Source organism: Salarias fasciatus, chromosome 13, assembly GCF_902148845.1.
Source record: "Salarias fasciatus chromosome 13, fSalaFa1.1, whole genome shotgun sequence".
Classification (NCBI taxonomy): Eukaryota; Metazoa; Chordata; class Actinopteri; order Blenniiformes; family Blenniidae; genus Salarias; species Salarias fasciatus.
Genome location: NC_043757.1, coordinates 19783572 through 19808979, shown reverse-complemented (window position 1 = coordinate 19808979; position 25408 = coordinate 19783572). Strand labels below are relative to the sequence as shown.

The 25408-nt window shown below is 45.6% G+C and overlaps 1 protein-coding gene across 2 annotated transcripts in view; it reads left to right on the top strand.

The window, feature by feature from the left end:
- Positions 1–3238: 3238 nt before the first annotated feature.
- The window catches only part of LOC115398987 (cGMP-dependent protein kinase 1), a 91412-nt gene continuing 69242 nt past the window's right edge, over positions 3239–25408 (top strand). Inside the window, exons 1-2 of one of the 2 annotated variants that reach the window (XM_030106078.1) lie at positions 3239–3591; positions 13053–13219. In XM_030106078.1, the coding sequence (XP_029961938.1) occupies positions 3335–3591; positions 13053–13219 (424 nt within the window). In that variant the 5' untranslated portion in view covers positions 3239–3334. Of the gene's footprint in view, positions 3592–6757; positions 7329–13052; positions 13220–25408 lie in introns of those variants that run through there. The other variant, XM_030106077.1, reaches the window with a different exon arrangement.

Below are 25408 nucleotides of genomic sequence, written 5' to 3'. Positions count from 1 at the left end.
TTCCCTCTAAACGAGAATGCATTGGTGAAGGGAAAACAATTTGTTTTGCAGACCTTGCAGTGTGACATAATATACAGAAAAATGCACATTCTCCTCACCTATCTGATTTTGACAGTACTAATGCAGGAAGACAGGAAGGAAGTATCATTATAGCGTTTGCTAAGTCAATTTCCTGAGGTCTGGTTCTATCCATCTCCAGTATGAGCTGAGCGATCAATCAGCAGCTCTCGATATGATATCATGTTACACTGCGAGACGACATCTGTGTGAATTTGCTGTATGATATTGCTGCTAAATGCACAGGATTTCTGTCTGAAGTGCTTCGCAGGACGGTAGATGCTCATAAATAGATAACTGCGGGCTACAGCATCCTTCCCAGCCTCAGCTCATGATGTCTTTCTGAATTTCCCCTCGTCCCAGAGCTCATGTCCACCCCCCCCCCCCCCCACCCCCCCCACCCCCCCCCCCCCCCCCCCCCCACCCCCCCATGGGATGGCAGGCCTGGGCAGGCGGCCAGCTGGTGGCGTCTCTCTGGGACCAGACGCAGATCAGCATCAGGGGGGCTCGGGGGAGAAGACCCTCCAGAAATGTAACAACACACTGCTCCTATTGCACTTACAATAATCACTTCTGAGGTTTCCGTGCAGCCTGCTGGCATGATCATGTTTGTGCGTCCGCAGGGATTTTAGCTTTGTGAATGGTTTACATAAATCTTTGTATGGGAGTGAGTGTGTGTGGGTGATAATGATGTGCAAGCATATGTCTGGGTATACCCATGATACCTCACTCTCTTTCTTCTGTGTGTATCCATGTGTGTGTGTGTGTGTGTGAGTGTATTACAGGAAAACAGTGACTAATGTCTGCCCTCTCCTCTTCCGTAAGCTGATCTGTCCCTGAGGCAAACAAGAGGGCACCAGATTTTCTCTGCTCAGAGACGCTTTTGAAACGCTGCAAAGACAGCAGCGCATGAACCCTTTATTACTTCACAGCCACACTCGGCAATCGTGAACCCGTTGACGCCCATGAGGCGGCCATTCTCCTGTGCTGTCAGAGCATCTATCATCGGCCGCGCTAAGGTCAGCCCGGCGTCCATTACCTAACCCGCAACATCCAGGGGAGATGACCCATGCGGCGCTCAGACAACACAAACGGGAACCGGTAGTGCAGCATTACTTACTCTGTGTCGACATGGAAAGAGTTCGGCGTCGACACAGGAAACTGTTGAGCTACGAGTTGATTGGACAAAAAATAAGAGATCTCTAAACTCTGAATAATAAGTTGACGTGACAGGGGGTAAAGCAAAGTTTATAGCTGTAGTACACCCAGTGCTTTGACACTGAGGTCTGAAAATCTGATCGTATATATCTTTTTGTCTTGATGGATCGATACTCTTTGTGAATAGGATGCTACCGGTGCTCTTCTACTATGGGCATATTTTCTCTGTTGTTGTGTACATAAGGTTGCAGAAGGTGACACTTAATTTACCACTGTCATAATGGACACAGTGTCTGCCGCATACATAATTAATCGATGACTGTTTTCCACATTGATAACAGCATGACCCCGGTCCTCACCTTCTTCTTTGAGTGCTGGTTGCGCTCACTTTGAATTAATCACAATTATTTCAAAACACAGGCCGACACTCACAGAGACCAAATTAAAGGACGTTGATCATATGGCGAGAACAACAGCGGCGCAGCGGCTGATAACTCTAAAGTGCAATTATGGAGCCAGGCAGGACTTAGGCGGGTTATCACAAGACTCACATGGGAGATGGAGGGTTTATTACCAGCTATTGTGGTAATTCTGATCCAAGATACATTTGTAGCTCTGTAGGTTTAAAGAGGGGGGGGTGGGAGATGTCAAATAATGTGTAATAAAACTAGGCAAATAGAGCTATACAGCCGCACTTTCCAGCAACAGGCGCTCATCTTTAGGCCAGTATTATGCGGCTGGAATAATAAGAAGGCAAGCAGTAGACAAGGGTGAGATATGTTGAACTACACCAGCAAAGTGAAGATCTGTTCACTCTATTTTTAACTCTGAATCTTAATGAAACATCCCCCCAGCGCCCATGAGCTCGCTTCCTTCTCAATGAATTCATTCAGTTGAAACAGATTTAGGCAGTAAAATGAAAAATGGTGCATAAGGACAGGCTGGCTGGCTGACTTCAGTGATTAATACTACAGCGAGAGAGGTGATGATCTATTACTGAACTGTCTGCAGTCTGCACAGGATGAGAGTGATGAGCACTGTTGCCACTGTATGTAATTACTGATTACTCTAATCAGTAAGATAACACACAGGGAATCTATTTTGCAATTAACTTTACTTAGTGCCGGATGCACACAATACGTGCCTCATTTCTTCTTCTGCAACAATGAATCATGCGTTTTGCTGTGAGTTTCAGCCTTCTGTTCAGACTTGTGGAGTGCTGTGCTGTGTTTGTGCATCAGATGGGCTTTATTTTCCTGTCAGCAAACTTTTTTTGTCACCTTTTGAGTTCTTCAAATTATCTGGGCAAGATCAAAACAACAGAAGACATCCTGACTGAAAACCTTGGACACGATCGGAGCCCAGGTGGCCCGGCTGAGTGCTGTCACAGTAGCAAATGGCCAGAGGAAAGCTCGCTTTCCTTTCAGGCGAGGATTACTTTCACTTTTCTGCTGTGGCCACTTGCACACAAGCTTCAGACAAGTTCCCCGTCCCATTAAGCGAGCAGCCTGTGCGCGCAGGGCGATTGATTATTCTGGTCGGAGAGGTGATGTGCGCGCTTCTCAAAGGTGGCTCGGGGTTGTGCAGATAGATGGTAAACAAATATTTGACAGCAGCAGCAGCAGCAGCAGCAGGAGGAGCAGGAGGAGCAGGAGGAGCAGGAGGAGCAGGAGGAGCAGGACTGCGCTTCCTCCTCTGTGGTCCGTTTGCAGCGTGAGAGGCGGTGAACTGCGGGAGTTGCTCCGGCTCCTCTGTGCCCGGTTTGACGGCTTGGCGTGCGCCCTCGGGAGAGGAAGAGCTGCTGTAATTGGTTTCTCAATGAAGAATCATCAGCATCTCCCCGGAGGCTTGCCGGACTGTAGCGCAGCGCTCCCTCCATCGCCCGCTCCCCGGCTTTAAAACCCCGGGCTCGGCTGCTTTTCTCCTGAAATAAACAAGTGGGCAGTGGAAGTGTGGGACCGCCGGAGCATCACCAACAGAACCGAGGGGGAGCGACATTCGTGTCTGGTTTTGAACGCGTCGTGTGTGTGTGTGTGTGTGTGTGTGTGTGCGCGCGCGCGGCTGCTGGGAGTTGTCGGAGAATCGGCCGCAAAGTTTAAACGCACATTTTCTCCCCAACATGAGCGACCTGGAGGACGACTTTGCCAAGATCCTGCTGCTGAAGGAGGAGAGGATACGGGACTTGGAGCGCAGGCTCGCGGACCGGGAGGACGAGATTCAAGAGCTGAAGAGGAAACTGCACAAATGCCAGTCCGTTCTGCCCAGCGCGCAACTTATCGGGCCGAGGACCCGGCGGGCGCAGGGCATCTCCGCCGAGCCGCAGACGCACCAGGACCTGTCAAGGCAGTCCTTTCGGAAATATGCCAAGTCCGACTGGTAAGACAGTTTCAGTAGGCGGTGGTACTTTTTTTTTTTACCCCCCCCCTCCTCTGCTCTATCAACGCCCATGTGTCTGCTGTGTCCCACCGTGACATGTCTTTCTGAGTGCTTTTCTTCTCTCCAGAAAACAATCGAAATGTTTCCATGAAAGCTCCGAATCGACACTCTGTCATTAGGACTTTCAGGAGGAATGTGAAAGCGTGCGTTCATGCGCTGATACAAACTCCACATGCTCCAGCACGCACAGGTTGTGACTTCTCCAGTTCTCTCTGCGTTCTAAGTGTTTTTTTTCCCTCTCTCTTCCCCTCAATCGGCTCTTTCTCCTCCACTTTAAAGATTGGGAGCTTTGCCATGAATGGACGAGCACTTTCATTCTTGGGGCCGATGACGCAGCTTCAGAAAAAGCTCCTAATTGATCAGATCCATCATGGCAGTCCCATGGGGCTCAGACAGGAGGAAGTGCGATGCATTATTGGCTTTTAGTAGCTGGACGCTGAGGATCCGAAGTGCATGTCTGAGGATATTTAATACTCCATTAGAAAACGCTTTGTTTGACCATATGCTTCCTTCATCACCTTTGCTGCTCGTTTTGGGTTCACAAATTGTTTGTCCTCATCTTCAAGGTTTCAGAGCAGGCACGGACCTCAACGTTCTCCAGATTTCACTTTTAAGGAGAAAAAGTAACAAAAGTTAGACAAACTTTTCCATTGCACATCTTTTCATTTATTGAAATTTCACAGTCAGTTGTCTCTCCCCATCAGGACACTTGTTTTACTGATATCACACATACAGAAAACTGCCTGTTGACAAAGCGATGAGGTTAATGTCAGGACGGCTAGACAATTTCCAACCTTCATTTGCTTTAATAAACTGCAGGCAGGGAAAGTTCTCATTTGCAGTCATTAGCTGGAGCTCAGTGGAGCGTCACAGGAGGATGGCTCCCAGTGAAGGTGAAAGCAAGAATGGAGGGAGGATGTCATGAATGAACCATGTCCATTGAGAAATAATGGTTAATGGACTATCCTCAGGATGGAGACAAGACTCATGTTGGAATTTTTTCCACAGGGATCATTGTAAAAATGATCTATTCATGCCGAGGGTCAGGTTATTCACCGGACGAGGTGTCAGTGGATTACTTTGTTGTGAGCATCTTATATACTCAGAAGTCAAACTGTGTTGGTGCCATGCATTGACAGGACGGCGCTCTTTGGTGCCGCTGCTGTTTGAAGGACGGCGTCCGCCTGTGCCGCCGCCGTGCCTGCATGGGGCAGGGCCACGGTGGGGTCGGAGACAGTGTGACCCTCCATTAGAGCCAGGACGTGGCACCAGGCGGCGGCCCGCCCCGCTCCTCGGGTTACCGCAGCATGGAGCGGCTGATCCTGTTTCTATTGATCTGCATTGGGGGGAAAAGGGCTGAGCTGGATGGCTGGCGAGGTGAAATTTAAAGCGCAGAGGTGCTTTGAAGGACAGTGGGAGGGCCTTTTGATGATGGGGAGATGTGAGGATGCAGCATCGGTACAGAGGCCGTCTGAAACGTCCAGGCACCTGCACTTTTCTGATATGTAGTAAAACTTTGTTGCTGCTCAGCTTTGGGCGAATCTTCTGAAAAACATAAAAGACGTGGTTTCAATTAGTCAAGAATCGAAAGGGAATTGAACAGTTTTTTTTTAGAAAAACACAAGAAAACACATATGAGATGGAAAACTGCATCTCTGACAATCTATGATTGCACTGCTCATAAGTTAAAATGTTTCTCATAAAAAAAAAAAAAATCCCACAGAAAGCTGAAATCTGCAGTGTGTCCCCTCTGTGATCTCTAGTAACAGACCTGACAGTTATTTTTTTCACAATAGGCCTAACAAGCCTCAGTCTCCACACCTTGCACCACAGGTCCTCATGATTTTCTTGAATTGACGCCAAAGTCGTTTTCTTCCAGACTAAATCCATCAAAAAGTCGCGTTTCTTGAGTGACTGCTTGGCTGATCCTCTGATCACTCAGTCCACTGACACATCCATTTGTTCTCATTAACATGCCCGATTTGATTCTTTCTGCCGCCACAAGAGGGCAGCTTTGGTCTTTTATTACACCGTCTGTCTCGTCCAGGCTTGTTTACATGTATTTGTCCTCAAAAAGATGCCTTTATCCCCCCCCCCCCCCCCCCCCCCCCCCCCCCCCCCCCACACACACACACACACACACACACACACACACACACACAGCAAACACACCACCTCTTCTCACAGCCCCGGATATGTGGTTTCTCGGGCTTCATTGTGCGCGCTGCCAACACCGTGACGGCCCACCCCCCCGGCACAGTAAATTGCTGTTTTATCCCCAGTAACTGCTCTTCCTATCAGATTGTCCTTGGTAGTTTATCCTTCCCCTGAATTTGTCCGGAGCACATGAGGCCAAATGCTGTTCTCCGAGCCTGAGATGAGTCACTGGGATAATGTGGACAGACACCAGCGGCGCGCACGGCGCGCACGGCGGCAATGTGCGAGCTGCTGCGAGGAGTCCCGAGACTCAGTGGCTGTGACATTTTCATGTCTGCTGCTCCGTTTGACTCTTTCTTTGAGACCACGTCTCGCCCTCGGCGCCTTTCACTCGCTCCACTCCGGAAGCTGTCCCGGAATTAACAGTTGCCAGACAGCGATTTGCGAGAAATGAATCACTGACACCCACTAAAACACGCGCCGATTGCAAGTAAACATCAACTGGGTTGAGATGAGAATATGCACACGAAACACAGACGTTCTCTTAAAATGCAACCGCGGGAACTTGTTTCCCAAAGTGAAAGACTGCGTGGTTTATTGGTTTCCTCTCGTCACGGTTCATTAACTTCTCCATCACCTTCAACTTCCACGAAGGCTCCGCCGCTCGCGTGTATTTGGGACTCCGCAGCCCCAGGGCGACTTCCTGAGGTACGATGACACGGTTCTCCGAGCGCCGGGCTTTCTCACCGACTCCATTATTCATGTGAGACGAGAGCGGCTCTCTGCGGAGTGGCAGACTGCACCGCGCCGCAGATTCCAGCAGGCGCCCTTCGCGCCATGCGCTCTCGTTGGGTCGCAGCCTGACGCACCCGGGGAGGACGATCCTCCGCTGCCACACGGCCGAGGGAGGGGGAGCGAGAGAGGGAGAGAGAGGAAGAGAGAGAGAGACTAAAGTTTGCGTGATTGTGGCTGAGACGCTGCATGGGATCACCTTGGCAAGCGCAGCAACCTCCGCGGCTTCTCCCAAACACACAACATCTGCTCGTGACGGACGGAGAGCCCCCCCCCCTCAGCAGACGCAGGGGCCGCATCCTCTGGAGCCGTTCATGCCGGATAAAGTTTGCGAGCGGCGAGGCAGAGGAGAGAGGTTAAAAACTCGACTGCGCGCCTTTCGATAAACTTATTGGGGACGTCGTTCGTCGCCGCGGACCGAAAATGGGCACCTTGCGCGACCTCCAGTACGCGCTCCAGGAGAAGATCGAGGAGCTGCGCCAGAGGGACGCGCTCATCGACGAACTGGAACTGGAGCTCGACCAGAAGGACGAGTTGATACAGAGACTTCAGAATGAGCTGGATAAATACCGCTCGGTCATCAAACCGGCGACCCAACAGGTCCACAAGCAGAACGAGCTGCAGGAGCAGCATCGCACCAAGAGGCAGGCGATTTCGGCCGAACCAACCGCCTTCGACATCCAGGATCTTAGCCATGTCACCCTCCCTTTCTACCCCAAAAGCCCAGAGTAGGTGTCCACATTTCAACTCTTTGTCTCGAAACTATGTGATGGTAACTGTAATAATGCTATTTTCGCGACTGCACTCCAGTTTTCACCCCCGTTGTCACCTTTACTGGTTGCCGTGCGTAATAACACAGGAGGCGCAGCAGGTACTTCACCTGTAGCACGCTTAAGGATGAGACGCTGCTCTCTGTCTCCCCTCTCCGTGCACATACTCGCTCTCACGCGCGTGCACACACACACACACACCCACACACACACACACGCACACACAGGGGAGACATGTAGCCACACTGACTGGGTAAAGCGGAGTTTCCCAGCCTTGGTCCTGGGAACCCACTGCCCTGCAGGTCTGCAGCAGCACACTTGATCTGAATGAAGAGATAATTACCAGGCAGATCCTCACAACCACTCACTCAGTGGGGTTTTCTGTGTTTGTGCAGGGACGCATTAAAATATGGATGGGCAGAAGGTTGAAAAATTGAGACATGTTTTCTGCCTTGAAAATTTAAAAAAAAAAAATGAAATGATCAGAAATCTGTCATGGCGGGTATTGATGACAGCTGCCAGCTGGTCAACAATCAGAGATGGAATTGTCTTTCAATGAAGGGGAATTATGGGTTTATAGATCCGGTGCTGGCAGTTCTGTGTAATGTACCAGTGCCTATTTTATACAAGCTGTGATTCGGTGACAGTCGGTTTTAACAAGCCCCCCCCTGCATGTTTACCTTACGATTGCTCTAAATCTACCCGCTCTGTCCTCCTCGCAAAAACTCTCCAGTAAACAGTCCTTCCTCCTCAACTTGGCTTGCAACAGCAGGTCTGGATTTTGAACTAAAACTGTGTTCCGCCATGAAATAATCCAGCCACTTGTTTTGTTATGAGTTTAAAGGTTTTGGCCACACGTACCCCCCCGTTGGTGGACGGGATGGGGGTGCTGCTCTAATCCGTAAAGCACCTTCAAATGCAGGTGTTGAATGAAATATATAGAATTACAAGACCTGGCTTTGAAATGCATTACAGGATGCAAAAGTCATTAACAAAAGATTAAATGTTTCTGTTTTCATGCTGCAGAGTCTTAAATTGACAGAGGATAAAATATACACGCTCCCTTTGGATTTCGCAGTCAGATCAGAAGTGTCAGATATGAATGTCATTATTCTTCTGACACACAAACAAAGCTTAGAGGATTTCTTCAAAGAAGGTTCAAAAACGAAAAGGCTCATTTATTTGAGCAGCAAAAGGCCATTAGTCTTTGTTATACCTGTCAGCTCTGTGTGCAGGAAAACACAGGGGAAACACACTCCTGTGTCATTTTTTTGGCATTTCATCTTGCGGCTGCTTATGAATGTGAGATCTCGACTCCAGTTTGAATGGCAGAGGAAGAAAAAAGGAAGCGTGGACATTTCAATGTGTTTGTTCTTTCTCTTTATGCTCTTATTTTGTATTGAAGACATTTCCCGGAGACTTTCACTGGAAGTCAATGGTGAAATCCCTTTTTGGTGAAAGCGCTGGATTGGACGTTTTTTAAATACTTTATAAAGAGGTTGATTTCCTGAAGTGCTTAAGAGCTTCAGATATTAGTGTTGATGATATGAAGTAAAGTGACAGGCTTATTAAACAGTGAACAGTAGAAAAACCCAAAAATGAACTTTTTTTTTCTTTCAGGGAAGTTGTTTGAACTTCCATCATAAGTTTTTGTTTTTCTCGGCGCCTGCCATACCTTTTCACACTCTTCATTTAGAAGAAAGTGACATTTAGTCTATTATCTCTCTTCTAATAAGCGCGCTTGACAAAATTTGATCAAAAAGAAGACAGACTATTGAATGCAAATGACTCCCAGTGTGTTTTTTGGTGCCGTTCTCTCATTACTTCAGCGTCATCATTATTCAGTTTGATATTTTTGCTTGAGTGACTTGCAGGAGCAGCTGTTTTTCTCTCAGAGTAGAGACATGCATTTGAAGCAAAGTCATTCCTTTTATTCTGTGTGACTCATTTCGGTAACTTTGATTTTGTTAATGCTCAGCTGGGAATCAGGAGCTTTGCCTTTTTTTCTCTTACGTAAGAACCCTTGTGAGCTAAAGCAGTCCCGTTACGTTCCCATTTTGTTTTGGTTATTGAAGTGTAGCGATTACGCCTGTTGGATTTGGCCAAATGTTTATGTTTTTCTTTCGTTCTCACTCACTTTATCTTCTTTACAAGATCCACAGAGCATTCTTTACACATGTGCTATCCATCCCTCTCCCTCCGTCAGCCTCTTACTTCTATCCGCCTCTCCCGCTTTTATGCCACCCCTCTTCTCTTTTTTTTTTTCTGCCTAAAAGAGCATATTTTCTCCATTTAAGGAAGGCTGGACTTGCTCGACCCAAACTTCACTCGAGGATGAAAGCAAATATATCATCGTCACAAAGGCGAGGGAGGCAGATGTTTTTACAAGGGTCTGCTCGGAAGGAGTTACTCAACTTCACCAGCGTGATTGAGGCCGCCCAAATATCTGCAGGGTGTAAATGTAACGGAGGCGGACTCTAGTCTGACTTCTCTGTGGGAAGAACAAACCTCCAGCTTGATCCTGTTACTTTAGTCTGTTAGAGCCTTGCAAGATCTGCATAACATTCAACTTGTTTTGACGAGTTGTCTTCCCAGGAAGCATCATTACCGTCTTAAATAAAGAAAAGCACCTCACACCTTTATTAAAGTTTACTCCCTAAAACCTAATGAGAGCTGTCAACATTAAATCCAAATTATGTCCTGCGCCTCCTGCTGAGAAGGGACATAAAGAGGTACCGCGGTAGTTTGCGGGAAGGGAGTTTAAAAATAGGCGCCCGCTTCAATCATCACTTTTTGGATTTACCGCCGCCCCGTGTTTTGCTTCTCAAGGGCGCCGTGAAGGCATCTTTAATGAGAAACTTTGAGCTGCCCCAATTTGCACCGTTGGAGGAGAAACTGCCCGGTCCGTGGTTTGAGTCCGTTCAAACCGAGAAAAAAAAAAAAAAACTGCAAGCATGTTAGCCCACGGTCTCCGTCGTCTACTTCATATCCCTAAACTGCGTAATAAATGGGAAGACATGAGACGAGAGGGTACTTTGGGATAATGAAACTGCTCTGGGAGGACAGATTCATGACCTTTCAAGGAAAAAAATGAATTCACGCCCGTCTTTGAAAGCCGTAGATCACTCTAAAAATGTAACCTAAGGATTAAACTTTGTTCCGCTTTGAAAAAAAAAAAAAAAAAAAAAAAAATGAAGGCAACACTTGTTTGCATCCTTTTAAGATATCCTCACAGTATCTGTTTCCTTGTCTCCCTTCAGAGTGGGTGTCGGCATGATTTCACCTCTGTATTTCTGTAGATCAATACACATTTCATCCACTGCCTCTTTTCAAAAGGAAGGGTTTATATTGTGTCAGTGTCTGGAGGGAGAACGGTGCACATGTTCCTTCAGGGCTTTGGGGGTTGAGTAAGCCATGTGGGATTACCAATAAAGTCTGACAACTTGCAAATGTTGGACTTCAGTAAGTTAATTAAGCCCGGGTTTTATTTGTAAGGGTGAAAGCAGAGCTGTTTGGGGGATTCGGAGTCCTGGGTAGTCTAATTGAAAATTCATGACTGTTGAGTGCACAACAGAAATTAAAATAAATATGCTGCTATTGTGGCGTTTCAAACCGAAAGCAGGAGTAATGATTCAGATGATGGTGCAAAAAACGATGCACTTGAAATTTGTGGATGCCGCTGAAGGCTGGTTTTTGGATTTATGAGCCAGATGCCGCCGCTGCTCCTCTGCAGAGATTGGCATCTCGCTTCTCTCAGTTTTTGGCAGTTTTTCATAAAAAACAGTGACGTTGTTTCCCTGTGATTCGGATGTGTTCGTCACGATTTATTGGAGACGTGTTTTTCGTGACCTTAAAAGTTCAATGTGGAGAGAAGTAAGACACTCGCCATAAAATCTTACCTCATAAAACATTAATGTGCAGAGGGATCACTGTTTTAGGATGCGGACTTACTGTAGTTGCTGCATATAAATCCTAAGATAAAAAAGTCTTGTTTTTCATATTGTTGTTCAGAGTTTGGTGTGTGTGTGTTTGTGTGGCTTGTGCAGGATTTTGGCGCTGGCAGCAGTGCGAAGAAGCCCTGGTGCAGCGGGAGCACTGCTTGGTAAATGCCTTCAGGGTTATTTGCCCTTTTAGCTATAAGCTCCTCAGGTGATCAGCGTCAACAATGCACCCAGAATTCAGTTTCTTGAAAAGGGCACCGAGCACAAAAAGACAAGAGGCAGTTCACCTGTGCCTTTGGCACACGAGAGCTTTGAGAAGCCGGCTACTTTCGGTGTTTTCGTGAATTAGGGTAGAAAGGTTTCCCCCTCTTCGCTGGATGGATCTTTTCACTGGATTAACCCTGATGCATATTATTAACCTCATTCGTTTAAAGCTCACGCTGTCAAAAGCAGCCACGCGGCCCTCAGCCGAGCCGATCAGATTGATGACACGCATCGACGAATGAGTGATCTTGACTCGCCGTTCACGATCCAGTCCGCCTCAGATGTCTCCCCCGTCCCTCAACACCTCTCTCTCTCTCTCTCTCTCTCTCTCTCTCTGCGAGGTTTCGCTGGATGCGTGCTCTGAAGTCTCAAACTCGGCTGCATCTGACCTGTGTTCACCCGCCGTGTTGAAAACACAAACATCTTTTACTTTCACTTGCAGAAACGCATCCCGTCTGATATTTTCTCGGCTGAGTCGAGTGCACATTTGAGAGATAATTTCACATGCTCCCTTTCCTGAAAGCCCTCCTTGTGCCTATTAGCAAACCTAAAACTCACTCCTGCACCTTGACAACTGTTCTGTCTGCACTTAATTACATTTTCTTCCCTCCTTGCATGGCCTCTGCAGAAAATACTTACCTGCGGAATGCCCTAATGACTCTGCAGTCTGAAGGCTGCATCAGCTTTCAGAAGTATACCCCTGAATGGAAACAATCTGCTTCCATTAGGCATAGATTTAGCTATTTATTGACTCGTTCCAGCATTTGCAGAGAATAAAAAGGTTTCACCTTGATGCCTTTGAAATGAGGATATGTTTTTGAGAAGTTGCCGTGCTGCCTCAGACAGAGGCAGCTGCTGAACTGGTCAACATCCTTCAGTGGAGTTTGGATGGTATTTTGATCTCAAACCAGGTTTTTATTTGATGTGTTCGACGTGTCTTCCTCTGTGTTGTTTTGTCTTTGTATGTGGAAGAGCGTTCACAGTGTCGTGAAATGCACAGTTCAGCGCCTCGGCTTTTTTATTGCTTTGATTTTAGTTTGAATTTAAGAGGATTGACAGACTTCCTCGGAGAGAAGATGCTTGCTGAACGTGTTTTCGATGGCAGGGAGAACTGGTGTCCGCGTGTGTGCAAGTGAACCAGATAGCTGAGAGCAGATGCAGGGTGGCATCACACTCTGCATCAGTGGCCTTATTTATGAGAGATCTTTGAAGTCGTAACTTGAAAAAAAAAAAAAAAAAACCAGAAACAGCTGGCAGAAATCTTCATCCAAGGTCTGTGTTTTTAACTTTCTGACTCCGAGTTCATTTCAGAGTGTGTGCTGTTTTATTCCCACTTGAGACACGAATTTGAATCAATATCTTTACCTTTATTTTGCCTTTTACCTCCAGTGTCTATACTGATACTTGAGTAAAGTAAGTCCTTTCTCGCGCTTGGCGTTTGTACACTGACCTCATTTTAATGCCATTCCGCCTCCAGGTCCAAGGATCTGATCAAGGAGGCCATCTTGGACAACGACTTCATGAAGAACCTGGAGCTGTCTCAGATCCAGGAGATCGTGGACTGTATGTACCCCGTGGAGTATGGGAAGGACAGCTGCATCATTAAGGAGGGCGACGTGGGCTCGCTGGTCTACGTCATGGAAGGTAAAAAAAGCACACGGGCACGGTGGGACGATCTCCGCATCCCGTAGAGTCACAGATCCGTTCCAGTGAAAACCACCGTTATTGAGGGCCGAGTAACTCAGGGGAGACTTATATGTAACTGCTCCTTTTAATTATGGCAATCAAAAGGAAACACATGAAAGGGCATTATTGATGGGTTTTTCTCAGGGCGGTGAACTGAAACTCATACCTATAATACTTTGCGATGCCATATGATTCATTCATGTCACATTGATTTTACCTCGTGTGACGCGGGGCGCCCGCTGGGCGCTCAGTGCTTCAATCCTTTTAGGTGGTATTGCTTCAGCATGTGGTTCATTCTCTCTTTCTTTCTTTCTTTCTTTCTGTCTTTTTTTTTGTTCCCCAAATGAAACTGCGAAAGCTCAGATGACAGCAGAAACAACACATTGTCTGCTCCGGCGGCGTAGGGATTTGCGAGAGAGAGCGGGCATTATTTATTTATTTATTTATTTTTTTGCGAGATCATTTGCGACGAGCCGCACTGCGATAAAATGTGCAGCTGGCCCTCCGCAATGACAATAGATTTGACCTCGGAGATAATGGCTACAGTCACGGTCTGCTCCGTCATTCCAGACGGAGGTGAGCTCCGGCATTCACAGACACGGCACCAGTTAAATTCGGAGTGGATAATTCACTACTGTTGCTCAACTACTCATTAAAGCCTTTTTTGCAACTTGAGCTCGAGAACTGTAGCTGATGTGTACAATAAACAAACCGGGACCACACAACCACAGGGAGAAAGAGCAGCAGCAAAGTCATTAGCCGGAGACTAGAGTTCTGTTGGTGCCGAGACAGCGGCATTTAAAGGTTAATATTTAACGAGGAGGAATGAATGTCGCCTCTATGGTCGACCACCTACTTTTATTATTGGGTTGGCAGGATGCTTCCTGGATGCCCCATTCGGGCAAATGTTGTTAGGAATAGATTTATGGCAGAGTGAAATAAGGAGAAGGCATTTTCACTAAACCCAGGGAGACCTTTTAAGTTCAAATTCCTAATTCTATTAAAAATTACACTCTGCATTTGGCGCTGTTCAGACTTCGGGCTAGTAGAATTGTCATGTGGTTAAAAATAGGGGGAAAAAAAACTGTACCGCCATCTCAAAGCTTCAGCGATACTGTGCATTTCCCACTGAAGGCTTAAGTACACGTTGACTTGACTCAACAGTGAAACGCTACTCACTGTAATATAATTATATAACACTCAAAGAGGCCATTTGTGTGCAAATCGAAGTACATTTTACCAGTAATACATTTGCACTTAAATAGGATTTAAATGCAGGACTTTTCCTGATAATAGAGAATTTATCATTGTGCTTCAGGTTGAAGTAAATGATCCGACTACACTGACTCGCAAAGCGACGTCAGACTGCGGAGACCAGTCTGATATGTAGATGGGTTAACTGGCATCATGCAAATCAGATGCAAAGTACAGATGAGGACTGTACACAGGTAACCTGAGACGAAATGTGATGCTAACACGCAACTGAAATTACACACAGGATATTTGATGATTGCATAGCTGCATTCAGACGGAATTAAAGAGGGAAAAAAAAAACAGGAAACTAACCTCAGGACAACCAAATGAACTTGAAGATCGGACACTCGTAACAGTGTTTCAAAACAGGCCCTCGTCGTGCGAGGTCACAACCCAGCGTCACTCCGGCATGATGAATAGGTTCCTCCTGAGCGTGACGAAAACACAGAAACCAAAGATACAAATCTGTAAGAGGAATAATTGTTGAGGACCTTAGTGGTTTCCTCTCTGACAGTGATGGAGGGGAAAAACTGCAACGTAATTGGAAATATGGCTTCAATTCAGCAGTGGTGGTGTGCTACTAATGTCAAATGTTTGGTTAATTATTTTCCATTTTCAATTCCCTTGGGCTGGCTTAATATATTTATCTTCAATGAGCACTATCATCTCTTCCTGACTGCTTCATAACTACTTTCTCTTGGTCTCTCCCCTCATCTCTCGTGTCCCAGTGTGCCCTTTGCCTGCGTCCTCGGCCTCGGCTTGTTTTGCATGAAAACAAATGTGGAAAAGTGTGAGCCCCGAGGGGACGACATTGTATCAAGGTCTGCAGACGCCCATCTCGCTCTGTGACTTTCTAATCCGCGCTGACAGGGTGCCATGCCATGTCAACGCACCCAACAACGGCTGCAGCTCGGCATTGTACATCATTTTCCCGAGTAAATGAAGTGCTCGCCGGCGCTCATTTATTATGGAGACTTGGCAGGATAGTCATTAACGTTCTGCCATGGGACCTGTTTATTATGCAACGTGTGCCCATATGAGGCGCCGGGCGAACGGAACGAAGCCAATACCAGTGATAATGGCGCCAACGTTTAAGTCGTTTCCTCTCACATTTCAGAAGTTCCAAATATGAAAGCGCATCTCTTATTTTACCCTGGTGAGCAGTGGGGCTGATTTGTATCTCGCCCTCTCTGTTTGAACAGCCTCAGAGTGTATCTGTTTTTGTCGCAGATGCACCTGATAATTGGAGATCAGACAAAAAAACAAGAGCTGCGGATACAGAATGGATCCTGGCTCCGGCTTTCTTTCCTGCCACGATGGGGCTGCCTGCTTGGCTGCGGCTCCCGTAATGAGGGTTTGTTGTATTTCGGCTGCATCCGACATCGCCCCTCTTTAAAACACTGATTACGACTGACACAAAGGCTCACGTATCCATGGTGATAGGACGGCGTTTTTGATTGGCTCTGTCAATTGGAAAGACCCCTACAGGTGGCCAACGATTATCATAAGTTGCATCATCACATCCAAACCCTGAATATCCTCATGTATGAAAACTGTTTACCAACACGAAAAGAGGCCTACTTATCCACCAGTGACATGATGCAAGCAGAGCAAGTTGTTAACCTGATAATCCAGCCTAATTTAAATACGCATTTGATGATTTTTTAGTGTTTGCAAACCTTCTTAAAGCAGTCTGGAAAAAGTGTGTTGTTGCACCTGCTACATTAGGACTTGAACAAAAGGCCCTGCAGACTGTGTTGATCGCGCTGAGCTCGGGCTTAACTTCACACCATTCCTGCACACAGGGGTTTGTATATCAGAGAAGTACCTGATCTACAAAGTCGGAGTTTCCCTTTTGGGTGTATTTAGGATGGGATTCAGGATAGACTTTATTTCCTTGATCCCTCTCTTAGAGAAAACGACCCACTGTGCGCCCCGCTTGTTAACCTGGCATCCCCTCCTCCCCGCTCGCCCCAGGTGCCAGTGAGAGTTCAGGGGCAGAGGGATTATTTTAGTTGAACATGTTTGTCTAGTCTGCCTGCCTCATTGATCTTTTGTCCGGCTGAAGTCTGCGCCACTTGCGATCCATGACCTCGACAATGGCCCTGAAATATCAGTGGCGTAACTCTGCTGTGCATTGACAAATGTTCCCGCTGGACCATTTTTCCTGTCAAAAAATAACAAATCACCCACTGCTCTGATGCGAGATTCAGAATCTTGGAGCTGCAAGATTATTGACTGATCTGTCAGTCTTGCTTTCTGTTAATTATTTGATCATCTGGTTGACAGACAGTGACAAAGTAGAGACTGCTTATCAGTTTATCCCCACTGCACAATTCCCAAAGATGTACAGTATGCTAAGAGGAATAAAAACATTTGTGCAGTGAACGCTGGTGGAAACCTTTTTTTTTTTCCACACAATATTGTAAGAACACTAAAACTAAACTTTACTGTCATAAAAAAAAACATTTATTTTTTTCTTTTATTAAGTTTATTAAAACTTACCAGTTCTGTTTGAATATTACTCATGCATCTTGTGTCAATCAAGTTGCATAAAAACTGCTTCCAGAAACAGGGGGGAAATAAAAAGGCCAAGACGATGAAGCATTTGCGATATCGATTCTGAATTATGGATGTTTCTGTTTGTGTGTGTGTTTTTCTATCAGGTAGAAGTAGCTGAACTGTCCTCACTGTATTTTTTATTCGGTTTACTAAGTGTGGAGGGATGGCAGGCGGGAAAGTGAGGAGAGAGGTAATGTTATAGTATGAGTCAGCTTCAAACCCCCGAGTGCTCACAGCACATTGACAGCATCTTTGACAGGCTGCCGTATTTCAGAGCAACCATTGATGCACTGTGGAACCATTTTATTCAGGTGGAGGTGTTCGGGGGATTTCAGCGTTACGCCTCGGGTTTGACATTTTCCCCCACACAAATTGGACCGGGTCCCAATTATTTTATTTGACCTGTTGTTACGCAAGACGAAAACATCACTCTGACAGGTTTTCTTCAGGAAAATTATTCTCAAGTTTAAGTGAGGCTTAAGTGGCGTTCTTTAATGTCGGTCCGCTGGGTTGAAGCTCACGCCGAACCTCTCCTTTGCTGTCGTTTTCTAAGCCTGCTCCTTTTACTTGAGATATACTTGGAATAACAATGAATGCCAATGTTTATCCACTGTGGATAGACACGAGTTCCTTCCTCTAAGAGGAGCATTTTGACTCCTTATGACATTATACTCGAAACGCTTACCTCGCTCAATTGTGTGCGTGAGCATTAAACGCAAATCCGTTTGCATAAATCACTCATTAAAGATACACAACGTGGAAAAATAAGAGGCACAGGTGTCTGTTTGCATTTCATTTCGCAGTGTATTTTACCCCGTGATAATCCCCCGCGGTGCTGGCACCTCATCACCTCCTGTTACCTTGCGCTCTCCCTCACAGCTTGCATTATTAAAACATGATATGGAAGCCGCACTGTTTTACTGTTGTATCTGATTTTGAAATTATTGCATGGCGGTGTAGTGGTTAACCCTACCGGCTCACAGTAGGAATATCCTGGCTCTCCAGCCTTTTCGACATTTATTTTCTTTCTTTCTTTCTTTCTTTATTTTTTTCTCCATTTGCTTCCTTTTACTAGGGTGTGTTGGGTCAATTGGCGACTCTAAATTGCCTGTAAAATGTGAATAGATGTTTTTATCCCGCTCTCTGTGTCTCTCTATGTCTCTCTTCTCCCTCCGGGAATCTTGAGTTGGATAATCAGATGAACGAATGTGAGCGGATAACTTCAGAGCGCCCTGTGATCGCCATGTGATCGCAGTCAGCTGAATGCTGGTGCAGAGGTTCAGACTCTCATCTCACAGACTTGAGTGGTTCCGTTCTAAGTGGAGTTTGCATGTTGAGACTTTTGTGTGATCTGGTATCCCAAGTGTCTCTCAGGCCCGGTGAGCGATAAAACTACCTGCATGTGTGGTTTTTTCAGTTTCCTGCTGTTGGCCCTGGGATGATCTGGCAACCTGTACACTGTGTGCTCTGCCTTCTGCTCCTTGTCAGCCGTGATCTGCTGCAGCCCTCGAGGCCCCGTCCACAAAACAGCACATCCAAATGACAACAGAGGGAGTTTCAGAAAAAAATAGGGATTTGCCAAAAATGACTTGCAGAATTCAATATCTTCAAAAAGCGCTGGTCTCTGTCTCTATGTGAACGAGGAAAAGACAAGTTCTCCTGAAAGGTGGAGTGCTGCACGCGCACATGCGCATTGTGGTCACAGTCCACGGGTTTTCTGCACGTCTGTGAGTAAATCTACAGCAACAATGGAGGACGATTTACTACACCGTCGTCTGGATCACCTGCAGAGACACATTTCTGACGTACACCAGATACTGAGTAGTTCAGAGAAAGTTGAATATTTATATAACACTGTTCTCTGTGTGCGTGAGTGGGTGGTTATACTGTATTATAAAAAAAAAAAAAAAATACAGCACCAACTAGTGGTTTGTGGTCTTGTCTCACAATAGGAAGACCCTTTTCTCATCTCTATGTCTTTCTCTCTGGCTCACGCTCTGGTTTTTTTCCCCCCACAATGCAAAGATGTGTGTGTTAAGTTAATTGTTGGATTCTCAACACCAGTAGTGTGAGTGCAGAGAGTAACCTGTCTGTTGACCCGTCCTCTGACCTCAATTTGTATAAAACTTACATAGAAGAAGGAAAAATGAATAGACAAGCAGACCCCATCAGCCAGCTGAGTATTAAGCTTGTTTCCTAAATAAGCTGTAAGTGACAAACTGAATTAATGTCTCTGTCTGAGATGGTGACAGCTGTTACGGTTTAAGGGACTCATCCTCACGCTCCACTACAGCCTGGACCCTTCCGAGAGACTCTGCTCCCCGGTCAATGAGGCATAGTAAAAAGAGATGGCTTCCTCCCGCCGTGCACAGCTTAAAGATGTAATCACCAGGGGCGTCTGAGTGTGACTCGGTGTCAGAGGTGTTGAAAGGCCACGACGGGGAAAGCAAATTAGAAGCACTGCAAAGCGATGCCGCCGCTCCTGTTGCCGCTGCTGGCTTCTTTGCTTCCAACTACTTAAAACTACAGAAACTACCGCTGTTACACGATCAGCAGGGATTTGTAATTATTGTGATATATTTGCATATTAATAAGGTGATGTGAAAACAGAGAATGCATTAGGTTATGGAGAAACGTGAGTGCACCAACTCATCGCAGGGCATTGTTGCCTGGCAACTTAACTAATGCGGACTTGGATTTGTTGCCACCGTTGCGGTCAAAGTAGCGTCTTGGGAAAAACCGGTTCTGGAAAGTAAAATGTTGAGGCTCACATATTTGAGTTTTATTGGCCCCTGAGAACACGGCATGTATCCGGCACTTGCTGCAACGACTGCGACACCCAACAACAGCCAATAGTAGGTTAATAATGAGCCATAACTCACTGCAGAGGCTCAGACTCACACAGGCGACTGAAACGGCATCGCTGGAAATTCAATAGCAGCTACTCAGGACTAAAAATAGAACATAAGATCAAGTCTGAGCATTTTGGGTATTTCTATGTTCTCATTTTTGTGATGCAGCATGGGATGGCATCACCGACATGAGACCTTGTGGCAAATACAAGTCATGGACTGTCATTATGGCTCTAATTAGAATCTCTGAAGAGGTTATTGACGGTGTCATGCATGTAAGAAATAACTGTTAAAACCAGGTGGTAGACCCCTTTTCTGTCCACTTAGTCTCAGCTGAAATCACATTATTCTGAACAAAACGCTTCAAATGTTACAGGTATAAAACGTACATACCATCACGAGCGTATGTTTTTATTTACTTTACTGCTGGCCTTGTTGACGCAATATTAAGGCGTGAAAATCTTGTAAAAGTGTTTCCACAAAGTATGTTTACTTCTTGACATTTGGAAATTTGAAGCTTGAGATTATACCAGTGAACTAATCAGACGCCTCTCCTCCATTGATTTTTCACACAGATATTTTTACATGTGGAAAAACAGTGAAAAAACCCAAAGAGAAACAATTGAGTAGTTACAGAGCTTGATAAAGAACGACACATTAGAGATGTGTGAAATGATCATGCTTTCGCTGGCATGCAGCAGCCTTAATGATCTGAAATACTTCTATCAGGAAGTGTATACCTTTAGCTAATGTGTCATTTATGTGCAAATGGTGTGTAAGCGTGTGTGGCAGACTAATAATCTCACCTGCGCTGAGCAGAGCATCATCTGCCCAGAGCATCAAGTGGAAATACTCTTTCTCTGGCGAGTGTCTCCTCTCATTTGCTCTTTCCACCTTTAACTAGTTCTCTCTGTCTTTCATTCTCACCGACACGCCGATCCAAGTTATCCATTCCAAATGCCCGTACACGAGATCAGAGACATGCAGGCACGTTTCCCTCCATCGCCCCATGCTCCCTTCTTTTTCCCAACTCTGACCCTCATCTGTCTTCTTGTCACTTCCCCCTCCCCGACTGCTCATTGCTTATTTTCCCTCCCTGTCTTATCCCTCCCCGCTACCCTTCACACATCAGTCCAGCTTACCTTTTATCATTCAGATTTTCCTTTCATACTCGGTGTTTATTTTCCTTCCACTGTATTTTCCTCTTTCCCGATTAGTGTTTGTAATTGCCTCTGTTTCTCCTCTTTCACCTGAGACCGGGGATAAGAATTGATCCCCACTTTCTCTGTAAAGAGCCCTATGATTTCACCTCAGAGCGAGAATTAATGAGTGATTTGTAAATTATTCCTGAGCCTTTATCCCCTTTGTGGCTAACCCTGCTTTTGAGAGTTCCTCATCTGGAAAGGCCATAAAAGCCGTGTGTGAGATCTAATCGGAGCAGACGCAGTAGGAGGGGAAGACAGGCGCCGAATTAAAATAAAAAGACCTGAGGAATCTTCACATAAGCTGGATTTTATGCAAATGTTTGAAAGTCCATTCTGTGCATTGAGTAAAGAGTGTGCTTGCGTTGAATAGGGGCTGCTGTGAGCATGCCTAGGAGTGTGTGTGTGTGTGTGTGTGTGTGTGTCTGTGTGTGAGGAGGAGTTAGTGGGCGCATACTGGGAGTAATGCTGAGAGTCTGCAGTGACTGGATAAGCTGTGTCTGCCGAGGTTCAGGCTGAGGATACAAGATAGGGTGCGAGTAATCTTCTCCGCTACAGTGATGGACAAATCCTCCCCCTTACCTCAAGAGCGAAACACACGCACAGGGTTTACCTTCAGACACGTCGCTAACTCACTCGTGCGCTGTTAGCTTTGACCTAACCCGATCTTACTTGAACTTCAGTTGATCTTGAAACATGTCTTCATGCAAAACTTTTAATTACTTGATTCTGAACAGATGTTAATCCCCACAAAACGTGTATTAGGGCTGTCGCTTTTCATTCCACTTCCAAACTGCAGGTGCTTGTTTCAAGTGTCTCTGTTGGTGCTTCAGACACTTTGATGTAGTTTACTTTGAAGCTAATGTTCACGTGTCGTTTTGCTACAGAAATGGAGGAAAATGTTGAGCACAGCAGATTATTCTCTTGACTGTCGTCATCAGTCCATTTCAGTAAAACCACGTCTTAGTGACACGAGTCGACATGAGGTTAGCAGGTTGATGACGCCACCCGTGTGGAAGAACAAGAGCACACTCCCACACGTAATTCATCACCTAGTCCCCATAAGTCCTCTGCACACAAGCACAGATACACATTTTGTGATCATAATAATATCATCAAAGCTCAATTAGAACTCACCTGTGATGATTTTACTTTAATAAGTCATTGGTGTGACAGCTCCTCTGTATTTTACTCAATGTTAGCAGATTTACTCCATCACAACAGTAAAAATTGTCATGCATGCTATTTGCATGCTATATGCTACTGTGCATGCATACACAGTAGGAAAGGACCTGCCAGAGGGCTCCGTAGGGTATATTTGGGATATATTCAAGGTGGAACAGAGAATGAGGCGGAGCAGGTAACACGGAGAGACAAGCCCCTATATAGCATGTACCGACACCAGATAGAGGAAGTGACAGATTTCAAGAACACCGACCAACGGCTAGAAAATGCCGCGCTGACAGGCAACACGGAGGGACTAATCAAGGCAGCACAAGAAGCGCTGAGCGCAAGGCCACAGAAGTCAAGGTCTGCCATAGTGGACTTGACTCCAGGTATCCAGTGTGGACTGATTGCACAAATCCCAATGAGACGTCGCTCTGAGGGAACACACACACACACAGGGCTGAGATCCTGCAGGTCCTCAGCTTCCAGACTGACAAACAGCTGCTGGCTAACCTCCTGGACATCGCGGTCGCTGACAAACAATAGAAGAGGGATCGACGTGGAAGTATTGGACGACGGCAACATCAGGGAGAAAGAACATGAGAAGTTTCAGGAGTGTCAAGGATATGAAGTGTATATAGAGTTTTTTATTTATATATATGTATATCCGCGATGGCCAGCCTCATTAGGTAGTAAAAGCATTCTTTGTGTGTTTTTATGTTTTCTTGCCGTCGGCACTGAATCAGCCAGCATACAGTAAGCTCAGAAAGGCCACTTTACCCTCATCAATCAGTGTCTCAGAAGTCAAGGTTTACCCGACTCAGAGATGTGGGTATACTTTACATTTCTCATCTCTCACTGCAGATTTTTTTATGGAGTCTTCCGAGTTAAAATTGATCTTTTTGTTGCCATTTTGAACTTTAATTGATCAAATAAGCTCCGCATCGCCATGGGATTCACAACACTGTTCTAACCATCTTTGTGTATATAAAGCTGTGACTTACTCAGTCGAAAAACACATTTTAGAATCTTCTCTTTGAGAACAAGGAAAAACATCCGTGATTTAAGTCTTATAACAAAGCATTTCTGGACGTTATCTAAGGGGATTTTGACATTATTTAATGAGCCAATGAGATTAAACAATTCTCTGCTCATCAAACACTTCGTGAGTTTGAAACATTTTGGGAACAAAAGCCATTTGTTGTTCTGCCAGGCGGAAAAAGCTGCAAAAGCTACTGAGTGGATCATTCCGAAGTATTCTGCAAACATTGACATCCTCATTTGTGTGTCTTTCGTCATCAGGTCCAGTGTTTGGGATAATGCCCAAACAGTACAAATCTCAGAAGTTTATAGTTTAGAATGCATCCTAATGCGAATATGTTTCACACTTAATAATAATAATAAAAAAAAAGTCAGATGCTCTCTGTAGGACAAAAACATCATTACACCCAAAATGTGACAAACAAGTCATAAAACCAGTGGATAGAAATGTCTCCATTAATGTTTTTTTGTTTTTGTTTTGTTTTGTAATACATTTCGGGTTGGCTTAAGTGCCAGAAATCTTAGGTTCAGAAAATTCTTCATTAAGACAATTTCATCCTCAAACTGCACGTGTAGGACAGTAATGAAAGACATTATTAATCAATTCACCTCATCCTTGCATCTTTTCTTGGTTTTTTCAGTTAATTCCTCCAGTGTTTGAGGTCCACATCACATCTTTTATTTGATTTGACTCATAATCTCACCCATGCTGCTTTTAACCTCCCAGTAACAAGGCCGAAAATGCTTTTAAGACAGAACACAAAAAAAGTCAGTAAATGCTGACTGGCTCACAGGGAAACTTGCAGCTGTCTGAGAAACGCCGTTGAAATTAGAGTAGGCTGCGCAAATGAGCACACTTCAGATGCTATATTAATCTATATTCTGATGTTGAAGGCATTAATTAAGTTTGGTTTGTATAAAAGAAATGCTACAGTATGTGCACAGGGCTAGGCTACGCTAACTGCTAATTGCAAGGCTCTGATTTCACGTGTGAATACAAAACGCTAATTTCCACTGCCCCCTGCTCAGGCTATCAATCAGCTTGTCAACACAGCCGACATTAATCAGAGTTTGATGAGAAGTACGACCGACTGAGTCATATTTAAATGCTTTAAATTGTGGAGCGGCTGCGTGGCGAGCGGAGATTTACCTGTCATATCTCGCCTCTCGAGTCTTATTTGCTCGCACTAAATGGAAGTAACTTTCCGGATGAGGCTGAGCGGCTCTGAAAGTCGACGTATGGCGCTACAGTGCTGCCGAATCCCCCCGTCTCCAAGGTGAAATGATGTAAAAAGGATGAAACCTGGAGTCTACCGAATCCCATTGACGTGGCACTGTTTAGCGTATTTAAGTTTCACATACCACTGCAGTGTAATTTTCCATTTTCCAGCATGCCTGCCTGAGCTTATCCAAAAAAAAAAAAAAAAAAAGGAAAAAAAAGATGAGAAGTGCTCTCGTCTGGATGATACAACATTCAGCATTGCTCACCTCGAGCATCAGGTGTCTCTCCTTCTCTTCCTGTGACTTCTTCCCCTGCTGTCCTTTTCTTTCTGTTGTACTCCCCTCATGTTTCCCTCCTTCCACTTTTCTCTCGGCTCGTTTTGCCTTCTGCCTGCTTTATATTCCCTCTCCTTTCTGGGTCCTGTCGCGAAAATGCCATGCGTTTAAAGAAGACTGCTTGACGTCAACTAGTCTGCCCTCAGATCAGATCTGCACAGCGGCGCATGTAAGGAAAAAAAACAAAACACAAACTGTCAGGTTTTGTCAATTCAAAACGAATGGTGACAGCGGTGTAATTTGACGTGACACAAGTAAAACGGAGGTGAACTGAGTGCACCGCAGCCACAGCGGCTGAGAGCCGCGCTTCAGTCTGCAGGTGCTCGACTCAACTTCGGTTTCTGTGCAGTTCGGGAGACGTGAGGGGGAGGGAAGCTGAAGATAAATCACCTGACAGCAACATAACAGCAACCGGTGTGATTTTCAAAGCAGCTCCTATCAGGCCCGATTCCAGAACCGATTTTTACAACATCAGAATTAGTGATTTGATGTAAGATTGAAGGAATTTCTTT